The sequence below is a fragment of the Carcharhinus amblyrhynchos genome, chromosome 6 (assembly GCF_965287045.1).
Source record: "Carcharhinus amblyrhynchos chromosome 6, sCarAmb.v2.hapA, whole genome shotgun sequence".
NCBI classification, from domain to species: Eukaryota; Metazoa; Chordata; class Chondrichthyes; order Carcharhiniformes; family Carcharhinidae; genus Carcharhinus; species Carcharhinus amblyrhynchos.
Window position 1 is genome coordinate 105,904,175 of NC_137329.1, and position 19,224 is coordinate 105,923,398.

At 41.1% G+C, this 19,224-nt stretch overlaps 1 protein-coding gene and 1 long non-coding RNA gene across 2 annotated transcripts; both read right to left on the reverse strand.

Annotated features, from left to right (window-relative positions):
- Positions 1-1,928: 1,928 nt before the first annotated feature.
- On the reverse strand, positions 1,929-10,966 carry LOC145344370 (uncharacterized). Its single transcript, XM_080191497.1, has 4 exons — positions 10,943-10,966; positions 10,082-10,338; positions 7,721-7,849; positions 1,929-3,697 (listed from the first exon to the last, which is right to left on the reverse strand). The coding sequence occupies exons 1-4, from the start codon at positions 10,964-10,966 to the stop codon at positions 2,494-2,496; spliced, it is 1,614 nt and encodes a 537-aa protein (XP_080047623.1). The 3' UTR covers positions 1,929-2,493.
- Positions 10,967-12,492: 1,526 nt separating this feature from the next.
- Positions 12,493-18,282, reverse strand: LOC145344535 (uncharacterized). The gene is made up of 4 exons (XR_013886881.1): positions 17,931-18,282; positions 14,634-14,886; positions 12,883-12,957; positions 12,493-12,606 (listed from the first exon to the last, which is right to left on the reverse strand). It is a non-coding gene; the product is annotated as an uncharacterized LOC145344535 (long non-coding RNA).
- Between the last annotated feature and the right edge of the window lie 942 nt (positions 18,283-19,224).

The window sequence follows — 19,224 nt, forward strand, 5'->3', positions numbered from 1 at the left end:
CCAGAGTAGGTGCCAGTTACAAACATTTCTGCTGCCAATGTTCCAATTATATAGAATATTACAGCAATGTCTATTGTTACATCAATTGCACTCAATGCTCAAAACCAAAAGCATTTATTGCACTTAACTTCAGTTGTAATTTAGAGACTTTTAATGTGATTATGCATCTTTCACACATCTCTAATCGCTTCATGAAATTTTAATTCATGAATTACAATGTCTTTAGTTCAAGGAACCAGCGTTAAATCTTTTTACAACATTTAGTTAGTTAAAAACCCAGAAATTCCCAGGAGACATTTTGGGGAGTAGAATGTCCGACTGTCCCTATGATTTCACTACTGTAATAATTCAGCCATACGCCAGTTTCCCGTCACCAACACCCTTTATTGAAGGCTGAAAGAAAAAGCTGCTCCCACAACTTCACCTCGGGACCAACAACTGTGGTCCAGGTAAAGTTACAGGTTTCCCAATTGGGCAAGTTCAATAAACGCAGCTCATACTCAACAAGGCTCACAAGCAGATCAATCAATCATCTCCTGTGGCCTTCGTGGTCATCACAACAGTTACCAGTGCCAATGAATATTCTGAGGTCAAGGGTACTTACACATTGCAGGCAGGTGCTCAGGCTATGTGTGGAACTGACCCACCGATGCCCACTTCTGGTGCTCAATTGTGGTGCCTATTCATAAAATTAGCCTGACAATCCTCTCAGAGTCAGAGAATGAAGTTCTAAAAATTGGCCAGTTTCCCATTCAGCCACCATCTCTAATGCCACTAATTACGTAGGTTCATGGGGTTGCAGGAATAGGGCCTGGGTGGGATTGTGGCTGGTGCAGACTCAATGGGCTGAGTGGCCTTCTTCAGCACTGTAGGGATTCTATGCTGAGTCTAGCCTTTTAAAGCAAACACCAGGAATTACAGCAGTGCTATATACCAAGGATGCGCATGTCTATCCAACATTTTAGAAGCAGAAAAGTAGTTCATATTTCCCAGACTAACACAACACAACACAAGTGACTGGTCAAACTGTGTGTTCAATCCTACTTCTGATAGATTTTTTTTATGGGTGATAAAAGGGGCACGAGTAAATCCTGTCACCAGTTCCACTCTTCCCGTGTGGATTGCAGCACTTTCAAGGCTGCTATGTGCAATGACAAAGCAGCGATCTGCAGCAGTAATCTATAGTCTCCTTTGACCTGCAGAAACATGACTGGAATGCATATTTCTAAGCTAAATATGGAGGTTTTTTGTGTCAGTGTTATAAATACCAGGTAACAGATCAATGCAGTACTGAGGGAGTGGGGCATTGTTGGAGCGAGATGTTGAACTGATGTCCAATCTGCCGGTACAGTTGAACGTTAAAGACCCAACGCCTCATTCTTATAGACAAGCAGCTGTCCTTTAACTAACAAAGAGATTACTGATCATTCATTGCGCTTGCTGCATGCGGGATCTTACTCTGCATGTCTTTATAACAACAAAGTCTGCACTTCTGAAATAATTATTTGACTGTGAAGGAATTCGAAAGGGATTAATAAACTACCAAGCCAATGAATAAAATCTGTCATTGATTATGTTCCAAAGTCTCATCCTGTGAATCATGCCTGCACATGTAGGTACAGTACTAGAAGGTTCATCAAAGCACTAAACACGCAGATCCTCCAACTGCCCAAAATCCTACACACTGGCTAGACAGTGATTGCTGTAGGAAGTCAGAGCCTGAATGTGGAAATGAGGATCAGAAGTTAACATTTCTAACAGGATTAGACAGGGTAGATTCAGAAAAAAATGTTTCCAATGTGTGAGTGTACAAGCGTGTGAGTGTACAAGCGCGTGTGTGTGTGTGTGTGTGTGTGCACGCGTGCACGCATGGGTGCATGTCCAGAACTACTGAGGATACTGGAATCTAAAACCATAAGAGAAAATGCAAAAATGCTGCAAAATCTCAGCAGATCTGGAGATTTTCTCTCAACAGGAGTGAAAAGAGCTGATGTTTTGAGTCCAGATGACCCTTTGTTAAAGTTGATAGGTAGGGATCATGGCTGGAGGATAAGGGCTAAATCTTTTAGGACTGAGGTCAGGAGAAATTTCTTCACTTGGAAGATGGTGAATGTGTGGAATTCATTACCACAGAAAGCAACTGAAGCCAAAGTGTTGAGATTTCAAGAAGAAATTAGATTTAGCTCTTGCTGCTAAAGGGATCAAGGGATATAGGGAGGTGGGGTCAAGATATTGAACTTATCAATCATGATCAAAATGAATGGTGGAACAGGCTTGAAGGGCTGAATGGCCTATTCCTGTTTCTACTTTCTATGTTCCTCTGGCTTCAATATGATGGTTTGCCTCTCTCCCCACTCACAACCCCCCCACCACTCCCCACAATCTGTAAGCACCAGTCTCAGCCCAATGTAAACATAGCTGTACGGTTACCCGCCAGATTTCTTTCCTACGAGGCAAAAGAAAATCGTCAACAACCTTCTTAAAAGCATCGCATTATAAAGACGTTCTCCATGGAATGGGGGTGGGACAGGTCATTGTTATTTTAGGAACTTTACCTCCATGAGAGCTGGACAATTCAATGCTACGTTCTGGTGAGGAAGTTTGATGCAGCATTAAGTCCACTGTCTGCGCGAGTTGTAAACAGACGTGTTCATCCTGAGCTTGAAAAGTGTGGTTCTCCCAACAGTAAAACTGATTAGAAGACGCATTTGTATCCACAGCCATTTTATTATTCATACTGCAGTTTTGTTCTGTTGTTTCATTGTAATGTAGTTGCTTCAATCTCTGTTGCACTGCACTGAGCAATCCCAGATTGTGCAAGCTTCGATGAAGAGGGGAAGGCTGACCATGATGGCAATCACTGCAAAACTCTGTCGATTCCTCAGGAATAGAACATATATAATCCTGCACATCCTGTTTTAATGATGATGGATAGAGGGGTACAAAATGCTTCTTTTTAAAGCCATCTTTCAAGTTTCTGTCCAAAGTCACTTTTCCACAGTCATCCTTCCATTTCTCTCTCAACTTAGGATCTTCGTCAATCGCCATTTGAGAATGACTGTACCAGTCAAAGGATTTCTTCAGGGATGATTTCATAGGCTGCTTCTGATGGTGATATCTCACCCCACACTTCCCCACTGAAAGATCCATTCCTGTATTCCCAACCAAGCTGTTTCCCTTCTCGCCCAATGTCTGATTCAAGTCAAAAACATACTCTTCTTCTCTTTCATCCTCGCTCACAGTAGAACTAACTTTGGATTCTTTATCAGTGCATATGCTACGACAGACTGTTCTTTCAGAGATCTTGCCAGTGCAAGACTTCAGGGAGGATTTGCTTAAACTTGTTGATGCCGAGGAGTTAGATTTAGTCCGTTGCATTTTGCCGCCCAATTGCTTTGTTCTTTTGTTCATTTTTCCTTCCAGCTTCTCATGGTTTAGAGTTAGAGAAGAAATGTCTTGTACAACTGGACTTTGGAAAGGAATTTTAGTTACTGCTAGCGGGACAGAGTTGGGGTCAGTTCGTTTCTCACCACTGGCATTTCCCACATTTTGAACATCACTATGGTCAAAGCACAACTTGTCAGAGCCAGTAACCTCTGCACAGTTTGTAACCTGATTTACAGTTCTGTGTTCAATCTCCATATTCAGGCTCATTCTGTTTCGATGGGGCAGGTTACAAATTTGTTCCAGTTCAGTCCTTCAAAATTTTAGAACAAGTTGCAATAAGAAATAATAAAGAATTTTTTAAAAATAGCTTTTGTGAATTACTAATTATGTAGGCGAAGTGACGTTATAAAGACGTAAAGTACTTTCAGTGGGCTTGACAGAGTAGATGCTGAAAGGTTGTTTCCCTTGGTGGGAGACTCTAAAACTACAGGGCACAATCTCAGAGTAAGGGGTACCCATTTAAGACAGAGATGAGGAGGAATTTCTTCTCTCTGAGGGGAGTGATATTTTACCATAGAGGGTTGTAGAGGCTGGGTCGTTAGATATGTACAACACTGAGATAAACAGATTTTTAATCAGTAAAGGAATCAAGGGAAATAAGGATATGGCGGGGAATTGGAATTGAGGGATATCATATTAGCTCAGTCATGGCCTCATTGAATGGCAGTGCAGTAGCCTCAATGGGCTGAATGGCCTGTTTCTGCTCCTATATCCATGGTCTACTAGAGATGCTTTGAAGGTTTCTTGCCCTTTGAGTAATAATTTATATGCTTCTCTCAAATCCTACTTTGATCGTCAATCTCTTCCAGTCCAATTTCACTTTCATAATTTATGACCAAATAGCTAGGATATTTTTCTTTCCTCTGGAGTGAAATAAGAGCCATGATTTTAACTTGGGTGAGTGTTGGGCAGATGGACAGCAAACAGTCCCAACTTTAGAAGCATGAATCCTAGTCCTTGCGTGTATATATTCATTGAACGGTTCCATTCCAAGCTGTGAAGATGGCACTAGACTGGGGTAAAACACAGTGAGAAGTCTCACAACACCAGGTTAAAGTCCAACAGGTTTATTTGGTAGCAAAAGCCACTAGCTTTCAGAGCGCTGTTCCTTCGTCAGGTGAGTGGGAGTTCTGTTCACAAACAGGGTATATAAAGACACAAACTCAATTTACAAAATAATGGTTGGAAAAATCTTGCCTGGTGAATGTGTTCTCTTCCTGTTGGAGAACACTTCAGCGGTCATGGGCATGCAGCCTCTGATCTTCGGATAAGCGTTCTCCAAGGCAGCCTTTATGACACACAACAGCACAGAATTGCTGAGCAGCCACTGATAGCCAAGTTCCACACACATGAGGACGGCCTCAACCGGGATCTTGGGTTCATGTCGCACTATGTGTAACCCCCACGACTTGCCTGGGCTTGCAAAATCTCACTAACTGTCTTGTCTGGAGACAATACACACCTCTTTAACCTGTGCTTAACGTTCTCTCCACTCACATTGTCTGTACCTTTGAGACGTGATTACCTGTAAAGACTAGCATTCCAACCATTGTTCAGTAACTTGAGTTTGTGTCTTTATATGCCCCATTTGTGAACAGAACTCCCACTCACCTGACGAAGGAGCAGCAAGCGCTCTGAAAGCTAGTGGCTTTTGCTGCCAAATAAAGCTATTAGACTTTAACCTGATGTTGTGAGACTTCTTACTGTACATTCCAAGATCCAGGACTGTGTGCTGAGAGATGCATAGTTACTGCAAAGGTCCTCCCACCATACCACAGAGGGAAAGCATATAAAACCTCCCTCAGGCTGTATGTTTGACATGAAATGAATATCATAAATATAACCTGTAATTCTAAGTGGAATAAGGCACTGCAGAGTGCAACATGCTGTATTGAGACAATCTGCTTTACACTTTATGTAACATCAATGTTGAACTGTTAAGTAGTTCTTTCCTATATATCTTATGAATATAGTGTACTTTGGGGGAACAAAAAGTTACAATACAGAAGGAGGCTTTTTAGCCCATTGTGTTGGTGCCAGCCACCTGCAAAAGCAACTCAGCTACTTCCACTCCCTCGCCTTTTCCCCATAGCCTTGCAAAATGAAAGTGTAAGATCATTGATCTGAAACCTCAGCTCTATTTCCCATTCCACAGGTGCTGTCTGACCTGCTAAGTTTCTGTTCTTACTCCAAATCTCTGGCATCCTTAGTATTTTGCTTTGTTTGTTGCCTTTAGCAAGTCTGTACTAGCTTTCATGAATAATCCATAATTGTCCAAGTGACTGCTAATTTTACCTCAGGTTATCGCTTCTGAAAAGCTTTCCTGTCATCGAGGTTAAAATGATTGGTTTGTATTTGCTGGGATTATCTTTAATCCCCTTTTTTGAACAAGGATGCAATTATACAATTGACAGCCCTCTGGCACCACTCCTGCATCTAAGGAGGATTGAAAGTGCCTCTGCAAATTCCAACCTTACTTTCATCACCATAGTCGCTGGTGTCTCATTGGGTCCTGGTTCTATGCTGCACTATTCTAGGATATTGTGAAGATGCAAAACAATTATTGGAATTGTAAAGAAGGTTAGTTTTTCTCTTTCTTATTTTCTATGTGTCCTTGACTTTTCTCTGTCCCTCTATTTTTCCATGTTCCACATCTGGTTCTTCAGAGGATTAACTTCCAAACCCACGAACTCCACGACCTAGAAGGGCAAGGGGTAGCAAACACATCGAACACCCGCTCTGGAACATTCGCCTCCACCATTCCTTCACTAACGCTGGGTCAAACTCCCCACGCATGGGCTGCAGTGGACCAAGAAGGGGGCTCGCCATCCTAGTCTCAAGGCCAATGGGCAATGAATGCCAACTAAAAAAATTGCCTAGCTAGCAACAGTAACATCCTGTCAAAGAATAAATTAGAAACCTTTTTCCCAAAACACCTGCCAATTCTGTGAAACATGGATGTCATGATGTGGGTATGCCGGCGTTGGACTGGCGTAAACACAGTAAAAAGTCTGACAACACCAGGTTTTAGTCCAACCTATTTATTTGATAATATACTCACAAGCTTTCGAGGGACACCCTCTTCGTCAGGTGAATGGAGAGTTCTGGCCTCAGACAGAGCATATAAAGCACAGACAGTTTAGAGATTACTGATTAGAATGCGAATCTTGAACAGCAGGTTAGGTGTAAAGATTCGCATTCTAATCAGTAATCTCTAAACTGTCTGTGTTTTATATGCTCTGTCTGAGGCCAGAACTCTCCATTCACCTGACGAAGAGGGTGTCCCTCGAAAGCTTGTGAGTATATTATCAAATAAGTAGGTTGGACTAAAACCTGGTGTTGTCAGACTTTTAACATGGATGTAGCAGGACAGTGAAAGATTCTAACCACAGGTTATACACCATGATTCGCAGTAATAGATTACATGGATACAGAATGTCAAGGACAAACTAATAGTTACAATGCCTGAACTGATTTCACCCTAAGGTTATAGTATTAAAATCTCAGATTTCCTCATAAGATGGATCACGTTTAGAAGGAAGGAGTGATGCCCCCCTTTTAATACTATTCAAGTATTTCTAAGTGTTGCTAGTATCCATGGCGACGCTTGCTGACTCTCTACCCTTCAGAATAAAGGACTGTATAAGTTGTGTAGGGGAGCATGTAAGGGTTAATTAAACAAGAGTGTTTAAAATCAGAATTTATATGACACTCTTAAAATAGCTGTAAAACTGAAGCGAGCATGATGGATGAGGTTTGTGCAAATACCTCTTTACTTGCGACAGCCAAACAGTAATAATCACTGGAAAACAGTGTACTGAGAAAGGAAAACATTGTATCAATATATGTTCAAAAGTAGTTTTTCAGATCAGTCTGACAAAACAAAGGAAACTAAATTACTCTTTAAAGAATGAGCAACAGCACAGTGGTGCAGCAGTTAACACTGCTGCCTCACAGCACCAGGGACCTGGGTTCGATTCTGGCCTTGGGTCACTGTCTGTAAGAGTTTGCACATTCTCTCCCGGTTTGTGTCGGCTTCCTCCAACAGTCCAAAAATGTGCAGGGTCGGTGGATTGGCCATGTGCAGGGTTACGGGGATAGGGGAGTTGGTGTAAGGGAGAGCTCTTTTGGTGAGTTAGTGCAGACTCTATGGACTGAATGGCCTCCTGCACTGTAGGGGTTCTAGGAACTAATGATTTGAACAACAATTAAATTACCACAGTCTTCTACATTTTCATAAAAAACAAGTTCAAGCAAAAGATTAGGGAGATACCTGCAGCTGCTGTCCGTCACTGGCTGATCACATCTTTTACTTGAGAAAGACTTCAATTTTCTTACGGAAGGAGCAATGGAGTACTTGGGGCAGCTAGCACCTTTTACACTGAGGCCTGAACAGCACAACCTGGGCCAAAACACTACAGTAGTTTAGAAACTGAACTCGCCCATTTTATAATAGATCTCCAATCAGTTTTGGAACCAGGAATAATACACAGAGCTATTTTTCATTCTGAAATTGATGACTAATGTGACTGATCACAGGGTGAAAATGTCAATGATAAGGGACAGAAGTTTAAGGTTAAAAGGGGGAATTTTTTTTAAACATGTAGGGTTAAAAGTGCCTGGAATGCACTGCCAGAGGAGGTGGTAGAAGTAGATACAATAGCAACATTTAAAGAGGCAACTTGACAGATACATGAATAGGCAGGCAATAGAGGGACACGTAGAGGCAAAAGGTCTTTAGCTCAGAAAGGCATCATGTGTCGGTGCAGGCTTGGTTGGCCGAAGGGTCTATTTCTGTGCTGTACTGCTCTTTGTTCTATTTTTAAGTTGTTCACATTGTCCTTATTCCTAACAAGCAGAATAGTCTGTCATCTACATGAGAGAAAAGTAGGGACCATACAAATATACAAAATAGGAGCAGAAGTGGGCCATTCAGTCCCTCGAGCCCGCTCCACCATTCAGTAAGATGATGGCTGATCAGTTTATGTTTCGGCTATGCTTTTATTCTTGGGATATGAGCAACAGTGGCAAGGCTGGCACATTTTTGTCACCCCAAGTTACCTTGAGAAAGTAGGTAGATGGTGGTGGGTCACTGACAGCAGTTTGCTGATCTGTGTAGCCTAATTAAACATTAACCACATGCAGATTGCAGTCAGATTTAGACCAGATAGGCTTCCTTGCCTAAGTAACACAAGTGACCCAGTTGGCTTTTATGACAATCCAACATCTTTGGGGTTCAGCTTCATAGTCATACAACTGATCTTCAAAAACTGAATTGAAATTCTCAAACAAGTCTTAAATGAGGTTTGGAATTATAAACTTAAGTATCTTGATTATAATCAAGTCACATAATCACCGCATTACAATACCCCGTCCCTAAAAATCATTTGGCCCATGGAAGTGCATGATTGCTAACATAAATGGCTAATTATGTCCACAAAGATAATGCAGCATTTCTTTTAGCAGCACGTTAAAACATATTGCTGTATAGCTGTGCTACATCATGGAGCAGCTGCAGTCAGGTGGTGCGAAGATTGCTGAACCAGGAAAAAGGAATTAAACAAGCCTGATTAACAAATTGAATTGCTTCTATTGAATGATAAATTCTGGTAATAAGGCAAAATCTTCCAAATGATGGCAGCATGGTGGCACAGTGGTTAGCACTGTGCCTCACAGCACCTGAGACCTGTGTTCAATTCCAGCCTCAGGTGCCCGTCTGTGTGGCATTTGCACATTCTCCCCATGTCTGCATCGGGTTTCCTCTGGGTGCTCCGATTCCCTTCCACAGTCCAAAGATATGTGGGTTAGACTGGCCATGATAAATTGCTCCTTAGTGTCAGGGGGATTAGTAGGGTAAATCTGTGGGTTACGGGGGTATTGCCTACGTGGGATTGTTGTCAGTGAAGGCTCAATGGGCCAAATGACCTCTTTCTGCTCTGTAGGGATTTTATGATTCTATAAGTCTTAACTTTTCATCTTGGTTTTAAAATATGTGCTGGAGAGGGGAAGCAAGAGAAATAACATTGGAGACAGGAAGGAATGATTCATAGAATGGTAAGCAGTCTCCAAGACAGAAAATGTAAATTAACAAAGACGAGAAACTGAAAGAAATCCAAATTAAACTAACATTTTACAATTTTTAATTTCATTTCCCAATGGATTTACTTTGCAATTATGTTTAAAGTACTTAGCTTTATTCGGTTCTCATCTGTGGATCAGGTATATGCCTGGAAATTACTGTGCTCTCATGAAGCACCCACAGTTGGAAACTAGTCATTTTACGAAGTTGTTAGTTGACATTACACAACTTGAGCCTTGAATTTACAAATTCCTCTTTCTGAGCTAATCTGTACGTCTCCAATTGAAAGTCTCAGACAGTTGCTGGAAGAAGAGCTACAAAAGGGTATTATCGGGACAGGAGATACACAACAATATTTTAAAACAAATCATATTTGAACTGGAGCTAAAATGAGCTCAGCACACAGTGTTCCTTCTGCTGGACTCGAACCCAGAGCTTCTGGTCCAGGGGTAGGGATGCTACCCTTCGTCCCAAAGCCAGCATGAGTTTCTTTCTCAAACCTGCTCCTGCGAGTCATTAAAATGGAAATGCATTCTAACAGGACCTTCAAGTCACCTGGTATTTCCTGTTTCTGATAAACAAGTTGCTGGAGATCGGTGCTGATTCCCACCAAGTCTTCTCACAAAGCCCTTTGGCCATCTTGTACTGGCGACAGAGTCTGAGGAGCTATTCACACTCTTCATACTTTTCATGTCATCATCATCCACGGTATAGCCGTCTTCCACCTGCAACTTGCCTCCCTGCTTTGGTCTGACCTGGTTTAGAGGAAAAAATAAAGGAACGAAATATAGAATCGGTGACACATCGTAATTCTGCAATAGAAGGGGTTCACTATATAATCATCAAGTAAACAAGTGAATTGGCCCACTAAAAAATATGGCAATATCCCAGAACAGTTGCATCTGAGAATGAGGGGAGTTCATTGAACCATTCAATATTCCACGTTTAATGACTTCAATCAGGCCACTGGGGGTGGCTTATTAGAGTATGAACTCCCTGATTAAGGATCCAATTGATGGGTTGATCAGGGAGTCTTTGCCTTGTACTTAACCGGGGAACATCAGTTCCTCTGACATCCCTACAGGTAGACTGCTGACTGCTAGCACTCGGTACAGCTGTTAGAGTTTGTAAATAAAGGGATTTTGGTGAAGGGCTTTTGCCTCCGAAGATTTATTACACTGCGTGACATGATAGAAGTTGTTTCCACTGACTGGAGAATGTAATGAGGATAAATGATGTGGAGATACCACTCAGAAATTTGGATTTTTATCCATTGTTGTAGCTGTGCATAAAATTGCAGCTGTTGGATAGAAAGTCACTAAATCAAATGTTAAGGCCAGAACGTCTTGAGATTTGGCATTATTTTCAAGCTCCAACAAATTATTTGTCCTATTCTCAAACCACCTTAGAGCATACCTCATCATCATGGTAACAGCCCATTCACAACAGACTGTCAATCTTAAAAATATATGGAAACATAAGGCTGTTGATTGCTCATCCTATCCTACCAACCAACTCAAGACCAGCTTCTTCCCTGCTGCCATCAGACTTTTGAATGGTCCTATCACACATTAAGTTGATCTCTCTCCTCAACCTACCTATGATTCTAACACTATATTTTGCACCCTCTCCTTTCCTTCTCACCTATGTGCTCTAATGTTTTGTCTGCATAGTGCACAGGAAACAATACTTTTCACTGTCCCCTTACATGTGACACTAATAAATCAATTCAATTCAATTCATGCCTTGATATATTATTCTGTTTTAACAGAGGAATGAACAATTTGTGTGAACATGTTAACCATCGCTTTGCTAATATTGGGAAAGAGTCGAATTAATGGTGGTTTCTTGTCTTTGCTTTGTTGAATTTACTATTCATTGCTCCTGGACAAAGTCACCGCTGCTGAAGACCTTCCTTTACAAAAGAGATTCCAGCCACAGCCAACCTTACGCAGAAGCAGTGAAGGAAAGGCTACAGGTGCTGGGAGGCAGTCAGCAGCGAACAATGTCAACTAGATTCTGAAGTGTGCAAGCCATCATCACAGAGACACTAAAAGATATTAGGTTCACTCTCATGGAATTGAGGTTCTGACTAAGAGGTTTGTTCCTCTCGCTGATCCCTGGTAACCCAAATCCTGTCTGCAGGGTTGGCAGAGAAATGAGAATGTGGGCCATTTACATTATAAGGCCCACATTTGTATCATTTACTGATACTTCTACCTGATGCAGGCAGGCATCTACGCCATCCTTGTCCACTGGCAATTGATAGTGGATACGATTGTAGCAGGAATGCAGCAAAGTGCAAGACTCCTATTTTAATCTTGCTACCATCCCACTTCCCTGGCATACCAAACTAAATTCAAACTTTTTATAAAAGAGCTTGACAAGAAACGCAGGGGCAAACAACAATACTTCAAACTATCACTCCAGTTGCATATATTGTAAATTAACTATTGTAGTATAGGTTGTAATAAATAATATTATCAATTATGTATTAACTGAGTAGATTTATTTAACAGTCAGTCTGTGCCAAATGGTCAAGTGCTCTGACCCATCCTCCAAATGGTCAGAAAATGTCCTGACATCCCACAGGTCAATTTACTGAGATTAGTTGTTAGCCTCGGATGTGATTATCTGACACAACAGCAAGCATTAGACACAGGTTTCAATTCACAGGAGTGGGATTTTATGGCCATGTTCGCCCTGACGCCAAAAATTCCCATCCGAGGTCAACGGACCTTTCCACATCCACTCCTCACCCACTACCATTCTGCCCGTGGCGGGCAGAATGGGAAAATTTGCTCTCTTGTCTATACATTGGAAATATTATCCATTGACATGAAAAAAAGCCTTCACCATAACTTTTAAAAAATTAATTAGCAAAAGCATTCATATTGGTATAATAATCAAAAGGAGCAGAAAGTATAGCGCTCATTTATAGCAACATTTTCCATTGAAAGGACATTACTCTTTGGTACTTGATTGAAAATGCTTCGTGGTATTGTTCACCGTTATCTGCTAAACCAGCACAGTTTGGATTTTTATTTGGTGACTCTTCTGCTGAATTTTGCTGAATCTTCCTGTGAAATACATAAACAAACAATGACTTCCACTCAATTGTGTTTTTTTTCCAGTATTCTAAAAGTGAAACTATTAATATTTCCTTCCATTGCCATATGAATAAACCTCTATGATTCTGTTGCGGACCATTGAGACTTAGTGGTTAAAAAAGAACGGCAGCATGGACAAGTTGGGCCGAAGAGCCTACGTCCATGCTGTAAACCTCTAACACTCTAATAGATACATTAATAAGTTGAGCCCTAATATAGAAGTGTCAGGTCGTGAAAAGTACAAACCTGATTGTGCTGGTTTCCAAACCACAATCTTTTCTTTTATTTTCCACATTCCCACAATTCCTACTTCCGTAGCCCCTAGAATGAGCACAGTGTAACAAATAAACTGATTACACACTTCATTTTTGAAAATTCCTGCTACATCTGAAACCAATCATGAGAAATAATTTAAATAATGCATCACTTAATGTGGTGGCACAGTGATTAGCACTGCTGTCTCGCAGCGTCAGGGACCTGGGATCGATTCCCGGCTTGGGTCACTGTCTGTGCGCAGTTTGCACGTTCTCCCTGTGCCTGTGTGGGTTTCCTCCGGGTGCTCCGGTTTCCTTCCACACTCCAAAAGACATGCTGGTTAGTTGCATTGGCCATGCTAAATTCTTCCTCAGTGTTCCCAAACAGTCGCTGGAGTGTGGCAAGTAGGGCATTTTCACAGTAACTTCATTGCAGTGTAAATGTAAGCCTACTTGTAACACTAATAATTAAACTTAATGTACTTCATCTGAACAATAGTTTTTAAGAATACAAAGAGCAAAGAAAATAACAGAGCAGGAACAGGCCCTTGGGCCCTCCAAGCCTGCACCAACTATGCTACCCAACTTAACTAAAACATGGTCGGTGCAGTCTTGGAGGGCTGAAGGGCTTGTGCCTGCACTGTTATTTTCTTTGTTCTTTGTACTCTAGGAACTAATGTGCAGATGAAGTACATTAAGTTTAAATTTTAAGTACCTCAATGTTTGTTATGAACCCTGCAGCAAATTCAAAAATAAATTTGCATTTTTATTAAAATACATACTTCATGCAAATAAATGCTTTTAAAAAGATGAAGGCAATTCACCACCCAGCTATGTGCATCTCTTATTATTTCATGTATTTAATTTTATCTGCTCAGTTCCGATCAGAATCAGACTGTTGCCTGTTGCACCCAAACTGATTTAATATGCCTTCAGCTTAATAGCATTTTCCAGTCAGTAGTTTTCATTTACAAGACCCGTGAGCAACTTTTATTCATCTGTTTATCTACCTGATGTTGAAGAGTCTGCACTCACGGCAATGTTAAACAATTCTACATTTTTTAAATGATAAATTTTTTCAGTGACTGCATTTTAGTTCATGGTTGTGTGTAGCTGAGCATTAAGGGCAGTGTGCATTATTGTTGCTGTCATCACACAACTATTCCAAATTAATCACTGAGAAAATATAAAATACTGATACCAAAGGAATTTTCATTCATTTGTGGGGCATGGGCATCGCTGGCTGACTAGCATTTATTCCCAAACCCTAGGTGCCCTTGAACTGGATGGCTTGCTAGGCCATTTCAGGGGGCATTTTGAGAGTCAGTCACATTGCTGTGGCTCTGGAATCACATGTAAGCCAGACCAGGTAAAGGACAGCAGATTTCCTTCCCTAAAAAACATTAGTGAACCAGATGGGTTTTTCTGAATATGATTTCATCAGTAGATTCTTAATTCCAGATATGTTTTTATTAAACTCAAATTCCACCATCTGTCATGCTGGGATTTGAACCTGGGTCCCCAGAACATTAGCTGAGTTTCTGTGTTAATAGTCGAGTGATAATAGCACCAGGCCATCACCTCCCCTAATATACCAAGATGAGCCTTAATGGTTTCATTTTGAAGTTTCCTCCTTAAAAAGAAGAACAGTAATCCTTTGCAGTATGTTTATAGAGCAACATAAAACATTCAAACCTCAGATATATGTTCAGTTGAGTAAACGCAGCCATTAAATTTCCCTACCTTAATCGCAAAGGGACACTGCTGGGCACAGAGATGTTGGTCCTCTGCCATTGCAATCCATTCAATTTAAGAGTTTTGTTCCTTTCCATATAGAAGTCAACAATACTAGAAAAAGGTACTTCATCTCCTTCTACAACATTCTTTTGAAGGATGGTACAGCTGATTTTTGGAAGATGTGGAACTGATGCTTGCAGGCATGTCCTTTTCTCTATAACACCACTGCGATGCTGCTTTGATGCGACCAATATATCATCTAAATATATATATATTTTTATTAGTGAAATGCCAACTCTCATTATTCCTTCTTGAAACATACTTTCTCTTGAACTTACTTCCAAGAAAATTCTCACCATCTTACCAATGGACTGAAAATTCCTCCCCAAATATCTTGAAGCAACCTGTTCTCAGGAAAGGACTGAAAAGATTATAAATATTGGCATATTGTTTCATAGAATCATAGAGTCCCTACGGTGCAGAAGGAGACCATTCGGCCCATCGATTCTCCATCAACCACAATCCCACCCTATTCCACACAACCCTATATATTTACTCTGACACTAGGAGCAATTGAGCATGGCCAATCAACCTAACCTGCATATCTATGGGCTGTGGGAAGAAACCGGAGCACCTGGTGGAAACCCACGCAGACATGGGGAGAATGTGCAAGCTCCACACAGACACTGGCCTGAGGCCGGAATCAAACCCGGGTCCCTGGCCCTGTGAGACAGCACTGCTAACCACCATGCCACTGTGTGAATACACTTGACCTTTTTTAAAGTCTCACTTTATATTTAATGACCAGTTTGTATGTAATGTATGTCACTTACAACCCCAAATGATACCAGCTGTGTGCCCCTGGCCAGGGGTTTTCTAGTCCCCCTCCGGTGGCAATTAACAGATTTATCAGTACTAAGGATTGTTGGGGGCTAAAGATAGCGGCTTTGGTGTCCCGAGTGTTTAGCAGAGGAAACTGAGCGTGCCCAAAGTTTGGCTGAATAGTAAGCACTTCACAGAGTGAACTTGTAATGAAGTGTGTGAAAAAAGTGAACACAATGACTTTGAAAACAGAAAATTAACTAGGATAGGAATTAAGCGCAGGGGGCAAGGGAGGTGCTCTAATAGCTGATATAATATGCAAGTATGTTAGAATAGGCTAACTAAACCTTAAACTGTTTGGAGAGGAGAAACAGCAATTACATCATTGGGACCACACCCCCTCCTCATTGCTGGCATCAAAAGCCCCTCTTAATTGCTGGCATCAAAAGCCCCTACCCTCTCATTGTTGTCATCAAAGACCCAGCCCCCATGTGTGTGATCCCCCCCCCTCCGTCCCCCACTATAGGCTTGCCAATAGCCCCTGTCCCCTACAGGCATACCCTTTGACAATACCAACCTGGCACCCTGGCACCAAGTTGGCAATGCCCCAGCCATGTGCCTGACCACCTGGGGGCTCCATTGGCCTTTCAGCCCCTGGTGAGGTCATCATGCCTGGTGACTGTTTACGGAGTTCAGTAGTGATTCCTGCTGGCTTCTTGTTGTGCTTATGGGTATGTGAATTCCAGCAGCCTTGTGATTCTGCCTTAAAATAGATCCTGTATATTCAAGTATGATAATCTGGTTCACGCCCTTGCTGTGTTTAAGAGATTACGTCACTCACTGGGAATGGTAAGAATGAGTTCTCCTTGGCATAATCACATTATGGCCATTCTTGTGAGAGTCTCTGCCTTCATGGGATTTGCACCTCAATGAATGGGGCTGGATAATTGCTCCCTAGTCTTTGAACTTGTCCGGGGAGCAGTACAGAGGCACAGTGGCTAGTACAGCTGCCTGGCACCACCAGAGACTCGGGTTCAATTCCAGTTTTGGATGACTATCTGTGTACAGTTTGCACATTGTCCCTGCATCTGCAAGGATTTCCTTTAGGTGCTCTGGTTTCCTCCCACAATCCAAAGATGTACAGGTAAGGTGGATTGGCCATGCTAAATTGTCTCTTCGCGTCCCAAGATGTGTAGGTTAGGGAGATTAGAGGGGTAAGTATATGGGGTTACAGGGATGCAGCCTGTGTAAGATGCTCTGCCAGAGTTGGTGCAGACTTACTAATCCAAATGGCCTCCTTCCATATTGTAGTGTATAGTTCTATCTCCTTGTATGTTTTGGTGATTTTTCACTTATCATATTCCTGAAAGTTATCTTAAAGGCATGATATGAATAAAAGTTGATGTTGAGGATGGATTCAAAGGATATTTCCTTGTGGGAATCCAGTGGTAACTGCAGGGGCAGGAAGAGAAACTAGAAATGCTCCATTATTTGATAGGTAATGGTGAAATGAAGTAAGGATCGTCCTATTGCATCGTCCAATGGGGAGGAGGTGTAGTAGGAGGATGAGAGAGTCGACCCTGTCAGAATCTCAAAGGGACAAGGAAGCTTAGTGACAGAAGTGGGTCTCCTAACTTAAACAAAAATCAGAAGAGATGGATAAAGGGCTGCCAACTTACTATCAGTTTATACTATGACAGATTCAAGATCTATTTCTGTGTATCTTAGGGTTCATTTGATTATTGTATAAATGAATTCACTATTGGAAAGTGGTTCTGTGCAATGACTAACTCACCTCTTATTGTGACTGTTTCAGATTAAATCAGTCAAAAATAATATCTTGAGTGCTTATTTAATAATAAAAGAAATTCTGAAAATGGCATCAGAGTGAGTGGTAGTGCAGCAGAACTGAGAGAATTCCCTCAGGAAAAGTGACAGGAATAGAAGATTACCATTTTGATGGCATTCATCAGAAAATGAAAACTGCAGTCAAAAACCTCTCTCATCAAATTTCTGGCAAGCATGGAAGCTTAAAACAATATTTAAACCATCACAAAATATTTAAAAATTCTATATATTTAACTCCATATTTTCTGAAAATGGCATCTTCATACAGTGTATTTTCTTTTTTAAAAAGAGTTTATGTAAGTTATTCCACCTACAGTTCTTTTGCACAAGGGTGACTGTGCAATTGTGACAATTCTTGTCAGGTGAAAATTTCAGAATGTGTAATGAAGTCGTAAGTCTGTTCTTTTTATCTTGTTATACAGTGCAAATCTCACCGCTCCCCCTCCCCACCACTCTTCCATTAATATTTCAAATGTCCTTTCTCTGACAATCCCTCACACTTTTTCCACAAACAATGCAAGAAAATTATAAATTACAGGAGCTCAATTCTCCATAGAGGAATAACCTCTGCATTTGTGTGAACACTGATTGTAAAACCATTTTCATCCATCTGCTATTCTGTACTTATTTTACCTGTTAAGCTCAATATCTCCTGTGATCTTATTGATGATCTTCTCTGCAATGTGACATGGCTCTGTGAATATATATGTTAAAAATTGAAGCTGTTCACGCTATTTATAATGTAAAGTAATAAACTTTAAATATTTTGAACATATAACCAACTACTTTAATAATCGGCTTTTCATTTATGTAGACAAATACAACAACTTTGTCCCTCCCTAACTCTATGAGTTTGATGATTCTCTTGTAAAAGAAATTACTGGGAGGCAATATATACTTATTTTCTCACTTTAGATCTGTTGCAGTATAAAAAGCTCACTATCTCAGCCTCAACTCTTACCATTTTTTATAGAAGCACCATAGAAAGCATGGGTTGAAATGGTCGCTACGAGGGGACACAGATTTAAGGTGCAGGGAGGAAAGTACAGAAGTGATGTTAGGGGTAAGTTTTTCACTCAGAGGGTGGTGAGTGAATGGAATCGGCTGCCGTCAGTGGTGGTGGAGGCGAACTCGATGGGGTCTTTTAAAAGACTTCTGGATGAGTATATGGGGTTTTATGGGATTGGGGGTTATAGATAGGTCTATAGATTGGTGGGTGTTGATGTGATCGGCGCAACTCGTGGGCCGAAGGGCCTGTTTGTGCTGCAGTGTTCTATGTCCTATGTTCTATATCACAGCTTGCCACGGCTCCTGCTCTGACCAAGACGGTAAGGAAAGGGTTGCAAGCACAGCCCAGTCCATCACACAAACCAGCCTCCCATCCATTGACTCTGTCTACACTTCCCAATGCCTCGCGAAAGAAGCCAGCAAAAACTAGGACACCACACAGCCTGGACATTCTCTCTTCCACCTTGTTCCATCGGGGAAAAAAATACAAAAGTCTGAAAATACGTACCAACAGATTCAAGAACAGTTTCTTCCCTACTGTCATCAGACCTTTGAATGATCCTATAATATATTAAGCTGGTATTTCTCTTCACCCTACCTGTAACACTATATTCTGCACCCTATTCTTCTCCCCAATGTACTTTATGAATAGTATGTTTTGCATGTATAGCATGCAATAAACAATACTGTTCACTATATCCCAGAACGTGTGACAATAATAAATCACCTATTGTTTCCACAAGAAGTAAATTCCAAGATAACTCTGCATGAAGAATTATTACAGTGCCTCATTCTACTACTCATGTTTTCACTACTTTATTGTGGCCATTCTGATGTAAATGAGAATTCCTTCACAACATTTCTCATTAAAATTTTTCAGCGTGTTTTAGCGGGGAGTCATATTTAGGTCATTACAAAA